The following is a 6,164-nucleotide window of genomic DNA, read 5'->3' as shown; positions in this document are numbered from 1 at the left end:
CCACCGATTTGCAGGCATGGTTTCGCCCGGCTGTCCGCCGGGCACGGCGCTCGCCCAGAGGCTCATTGGCATTGGAGATGCCCTAACCAGCCCGATGAAACATATCCCGAGGTACAGATGATCACGTCCATGCACATGGTTTTATATCCTCTATTTGTTTACTTCCATGAGCACATAGCACAAGGGGCTCGCGTGACACACAAGGTGTACGTCCGTCCTCGGTTATATATACAACGTGAAGCGTTACCCATGCCTTCATTTATTACTGCGGATGTATCTGAGATCCAGTGATCTGCTTGCCGGTGAGACAGGTGCTCGTGATACACAAGCCTGAGTCAGCACCGATTCTCTGGCTTGGCGGTGGACAATATCATAAATTATCCCGTTGTTCAACGATTTCTAGCGTGCGCTCTAAGGTGGAGTGATTCCTTTCTGTGTGCATGCTATGGTGTTCGTCATTCACATGGCTGATCCCCACATGCAAACTATGCAAGAGACGTGGGATGCTTCCATCCATCTAGTCCTGGACATGCATGCTGCCATTGCCCTAGCTAGCTCCTATGATCTATAAATACCACTCCCAACCTTCAAGTTCTCACACACAGCCATCTACTATCTCACAAGCCTATAGCATCCTCCGAGTTCCCACACACAGCCAACTCCGCCATGGCGAACCCCTCCAATTTCCAGATCACTCCCCGCGCCGCGTTCGTGGAGAGCAACGAGCTCAACTTCCGCAGCTTGTACCTGTTCCACACTTCCCTGGGCCCAAACCAGACCCAGTCCACCGTAATAGACCCGAATGCTACTACCGGTTTGGGTCAGACGGCCGTTAACAACTGGGCGGTATGTGATAGCCCTAGCCCCGGTGCCACCGTCGTTGCACGTGCACAAGGCCTGCATATCTATGCCGGTAACTGGCAGAACACTTTCAGCATAACCTTTGAGGTTGAAAGGTACGTACACATATGCTTTCAGTTTCATATACGGTTATATATACTTTATATTAGCTGTCAACAAAAATATAAATGCATGGTTATATACCTTTGTCAAGAAATACATCTTCATGTGGATTAGTTAAGCTACATTTGATTCTGTTATTAGGTGGTGTTGCAAATTTCAGTGCATGATAAAGTTGCCAACCATCTGTGGACATGATACAGGTTTAAGGGGTCAACGCTTCAGGTGATGGGCATATCTGTTGAGGAAGGTGAGTGGGCTATTGTTGGTGGGACAGGACAGTTCGCAATGGCAAACGGTGTCATATACAAAAAGTTCCATGAGCAGAGGAGCGACGGTAACATCATAGAACTCACTGTCCACGCGTTCTGTCCCGTGCTGAAAGGCTCACCGGTGAGATGAATATCCATACAAATATGTACTTATTTATTTATTTTTAGTTAGATGATATTGCTATTTTTCTCCATAGAAACATTTGTTGATTTTTGTTCACACCGATCCTTTTAATTTAAGGAAACATCACATGATTATTATATCTTGTAGAGCCTTCTCACAAAGCTTGGACCGTGGGGTGGAAGTGGAGGGTCAGATAAAGACATCGTTGAGGCACCAAGGCGTCTAGAGAGCATCACAGTTAGCAGCGGCTCGATTATTGATTCAATCAAATTTTCTTATGTTGACCAAGCTGGCCAGAAGCACACAAGTGGACCCTGGGGAGGATCCGGAGGAAATCAAAACACGGTTCGATCTCTGAATTAATTTTTATGTGATTTTCTCAATTCCATGTGTAAGCAACTCAACACTTTTTTTTTCTTTTGCATGCTATGCAGATCGTACTCGGGGCTTCTGAGTTTGTGAAGGAAGTTTCTGGAACATACGGCATTTATGACGCAGACCAACACAACATAATAATGTCACTGAAATTCATCACCAATGTGAAGGCTTATGGGCCTTTCGGAGAAGCGAATGGAACCCCTTTCACCATACCTGTGGAAAACAATAGCAGCATAGTCGGCTTCTTCGGGCGCAGTGGGATATATCTCGATGCGCTTGGTGTCTACGTGCGCCCACTCTAAGCAACAGCGGCTAATATTCTTATTTTCGGCGTTTGTTTCTCATTTCAAATAAGAAGATGGGATCGGATAGTTGTCCTTTCTCATCCGGAAGATCTTATGTAGCCACCTGGACTTTTAGGTCCCTTTGTTGTGATGAATAAAAATATCAGTTTTCTTATATGTGTGTGTGTGTGTGTGTGTGTGTGTGTGTGTGTGTGTGTGTGTGTGTGTGTGTGTGTGTGTGTGTGTGTGTGTGTGTGTGTGTGTGTGTGTGTGTGTGTGTGTGTGTGTGTGTGTGTGTGTGTGTGTGTGTGTGTGTGTGTGTGTGTGTGTGTGTGTGTGTGTGTGTGTGTGTGTGTGTGTGTGTGTGTGTGTGTGTGTGTGATGTGTTTCCTGTATGTGTCTTGATAAGAATTGAGTGGCAGGCACACTCCAGCATGGCTAGGGGCAAAGCCTAAAGATCTCGTGTTGCAAGGTTGTTCGTTTGGTTTTTCGGGTTTTTTCTTGGACTATATCTTCTGGTTTCCAGATGAGCCACGCCATGTGCGCGCCATTTTCATGGTTCTCCGGTTTTCCTTAGCATTTGTTTGTTGGTTTTAGACGCGACGTGTGCGTGCCATGTTCATGGTTCTTTCAATTTCCTTGACATTCACCATTTCGGTTTTCACACAATCGCTACTAGTACATGTGTGTGCCATGTTTATGGTTTTTCCCGGTTTTTCCTTGCATGTGTCATTCAGTTTTCAGATGACATGTATGTGCGCGCGCGTGCCATGTTCACATGCAACGAGCGTGATGAGAACACCATCATCATCTGGAGCAACATCAGTGTCAAGAAAATCTGCCATCATAGAAAGCGAGGGCGACCACGATGCCACCCAGCCAGGAGAGGCTCCATCGGCAACTCAGCCAACGGATGAACCCAGTTTTGTGCCAATCCACACGAACCCAGTTTCAAATATCACAAGAAAAAGGCTCAACGAATGCATAACAAAGGAAGAGCCGCAGAAAACACACAGGGCATAAACTTTCAGCATCAAACAAACTTCCTCCAAAACATGGAGGAATCACATTATATAATCATTAAACAGGTCTGGATGCACTGTACCACTGTGAGTTTGCAAGTATCTAATTATTACAGCCGGAAATGTCTGTGATCCTTAATGTTCATTGGTTTCTTCGGGGGCAGCTCTTTGTCACAAAGGCAAAGCATATCCTATATCACGAAATGTAAGAACGGGTCAGGACAAGAATAGATGACGCAATACACAACACATCGCGTTAAGAAGCAACAATATGATATCCAATGTCATTCCAAGGTTTTTCCAGGCTCAACAAAAAAAAATGTCCCAGAGACAAGGGGGCAACTTGTGGCATGCTCCATTATTTTGTTAAGAGTACATTCACTGAGAGCAATGGCAAAATAGATGTGATACATGTTCTAGGCACTATCGGCAAACAGATGCACTTTGTTTTTAACTCGGTGTCTTCACTTCTCAGCTGCACAGCTCCTAACCATGATCAGATGCGCTTTTTAAAACCTATAACAACCATAGTCAATAGATAAATACCCCATCCTTTCCGGTAAGAAAAAACGGAGAATAAGCATTTCAATTCACTTCGTGCCAACTACAAACATCTCATATTCAATTCACTTAGTAACTATACATGATCAATTCAGTATTTCCTGGCTGTAAAGGAGTCTAGTCTACCAAGAAAGACCTCAATATTCAATATGTTACTACTGGCACACAACACAAACATTTGATATGCATTATTGGTTGTATAAAAGGAGCCTCATCTGCCAAGCAAGACCACAGTATCCAATATCACACACACACACACACACACAAAAAAAAGTATTTCACATGCATTATTTTGTTAAGAGTACATTCATCTAGAGCAATCGCAAAATAGATGGGACACATGTCTAAGAACTATCAGCAAACAAATGCACTTTCTTTTTAACTTGGTGTCTTCACTTCTCGGCTGCACAGCTCCTAACCATGATCAGACGCGCTTTTTAAAACCTATAACAACCATAGTCAATAGATGAATACCCCATCCTTTTCAAAAGAAAACAACGGAGAATAACCATTTCAATTCACTTAGCAGCATTAATTGATCAATTTGATATTTCCTGGTTGTATAAAAGGAGTCTGGTCTACCAAACAAGACCTCAATATTCAATATGTATTATTGACACACAAAACTAGTAGCTTTTGATATGCATTACTGACACCAAAAGAGAAACGACTGTCCAAAGTTAAACGAGTGATCTGCATTACTGGGAACTGCATTTGGGGGCATAAGACTTGAAAATACTGCCCTTGCTGACAAATGCTGCTGAGCCAGGATGACATATTTGTTTAACTTACCTGATGGAGCTCAGGAATATCAAAATTACTACTCTACCATGACAAAATTCTTAGTGTAAACATGCCATATAGCTCGTCAACCTCAGTATATGACATCACTATTCTACAGAACACTCACTAAATCAAGTGGCAGTGAGCTCCTACATTAGCAATTGCCCCAGGAGATGAAGCAGGTTGTTTCAAAGGAATAAATTTTATTTTCTGGTAACTAGGTCTCTTCAATAGTGGATACATAGGCTGCCGTTTTCCTGCCATGTCACCCAGAATCCTAGTAGGGGGCGGGGGGGGGGGGGGATTGGGTGAGGTACAAGAGAGAGCATGGTGAGGAACTGTTAGGAGGGGATGTGTGGTAGGAAAGGTAAAATTAACTATGAGAACAAGGACACACACAAATGGTTGCACATGTTACTTGTGGTGTTGTCTCTAGGTGAAGTGATACAAAATGGATATTCTAAGGTGGTAACCTTCCGGATATCGCATAAACCAAAAACTACTCACTCAAATCCAAAATGCAAGGCGCCCATGGATCCATTGCAAGAAATGTGACAAAATCGTCAAGTAAAAAAGATATTAAATATACAGGTATCTAGATCCATGAAAATCAAGGATCTGGTACTACTGCAATTCGAAAAACTATGCCGATGAAGTTCATTCTTCATCACTACACATCGATCCTTAACCGATCAGATTTATGAAGATCAAGAAGTACAACATTTTGGATTGATTTTTCTACTATGAAGCACTCAGCTTACTTAAACTGCACAGTGCCGTGAAGACGCTGTCACCGACAGAGAAAGTCAAGCAAAGAAAACACATGGTCATACATACTATAAAATTAACCAAACCCGAACTAATACACGGAATTAGTTGAGGACAATGGATAAAAAAGTGGACAAATCATCCTAACTGACCAGAAACAAACATTGTTTAGTAACTTGGCGCTAAAACGATGTATGTTAAATACTAACCACCTTCATAAAGAAGAGCAACAGTAACAACCAGCAGGTATAACGAACAGCTAGCCTCAAGGTGTTCTACGATCTAATCATTGTAGTGCAAGGGATCATTATATCACTCGATATAAAGGTTTACAAACTAGGCGATTCAGTCTCGACTAAGAATGAACAATACTTCTCACCGCCATATATTCAACTATTATCTATGCATATCGGTCACTGAATCCCTCCACAGTAACACCGCATTTCCGTATTGAAACTCATAAACCATGTAAAATCAACAGGATTCACTCTCTCGTGTGCAGGTTTGCATGTCGATAACAGCCAATATTCATAACAGCACCGACAGCTCTTCCCCATCGCAATGCAATACCACACACCACTCAACATTGTATTCAGTTGTAGGTGTCAAACTCCAGGATTTTACAGGGTTGTTCTTAGTGGACATATAAATTAATTTGAGACTGACACATCCAGCTAATGCAAATGTGGGCAACCAGAAAAACAAACTGAAAGGGGATGGATAAGGCGCTGCGCGGGTTTGGTACCTTGGGAGAGGGAGCACCAGCAGGTGGAGTCGACGGCGATGCAGGACTTAAGGCGCGCCGACGCGACCGCGGTGTGCAGGGGCAGCAGCGTCTCCAGCCCCGCCACCGCCGACCTGCAGGGAACCTCAATGTCACACACACACAGCCACGCCCATCGATCCACTTCGCTCATCTACTGGACAACAGCATACCTGCGGAGGATACGGGCGGCTCGTGCGGGGGAGGAAGACGGCAGGGAGGAGCCGAGGCCGAGGCCGCGGCCGGCGA

The 6,164-nt window shown here is 43.9% G+C and overlaps 2 protein-coding genes across 2 annotated transcripts; one reads left to right on the top strand and one right to left on the bottom strand.

The window, feature by feature from the left end:
* The first annotated feature begins 592 nt into the window (after positions 1-592).
* LOC125528015 (mannose/glucose-specific lectin-like) lies at positions 593-2,193 on the top strand. The gene is made up of 4 exons (XM_048692528.1): positions 593-956; positions 1,164-1,353; positions 1,504-1,701; positions 1,791-2,193. The coding sequence occupies exons 1-4, from the start codon at positions 667-669 to the stop codon at positions 2,034-2,036; spliced, it is 924 nt and encodes a 307-aa protein (XP_048548485.1). The 5' UTR covers positions 593-666; the 3' UTR covers positions 2,037-2,193.
* Positions 2,194-3,043: 850 nt separating this feature from the next.
* LOC125528014 (protein NONRESPONDING TO OXYLIPINS 2, mitochondrial-like) lies at positions 3,044-6,159 on the bottom strand (the record flags this gene model as incomplete). Its single annotated transcript, XM_048692527.1, has 3 exons — positions 3,044-3,231; positions 5,898-6,010; positions 6,089-6,159. Coding segments are annotated over 3 exons (204 nt in total), but the record flags the coding sequence as incomplete, so codon positions are not given.
* Between the last annotated feature and the right edge of the window lie 5 nt (positions 6,160-6,164).

Source organism: Triticum urartu, unplaced genomic scaffold (genome assembly GCF_003073215.2).
Source record: "Triticum urartu cultivar G1812 unplaced genomic scaffold, Tu2.1 TuUngrouped_contig_4571, whole genome shotgun sequence".
NCBI lineage: Eukaryota > Viridiplantae > Streptophyta > Magnoliopsida > Poales > Poaceae > Triticum > Triticum urartu.
This window is presented reverse-complemented; position numbering and strand designations above follow the sequence as displayed.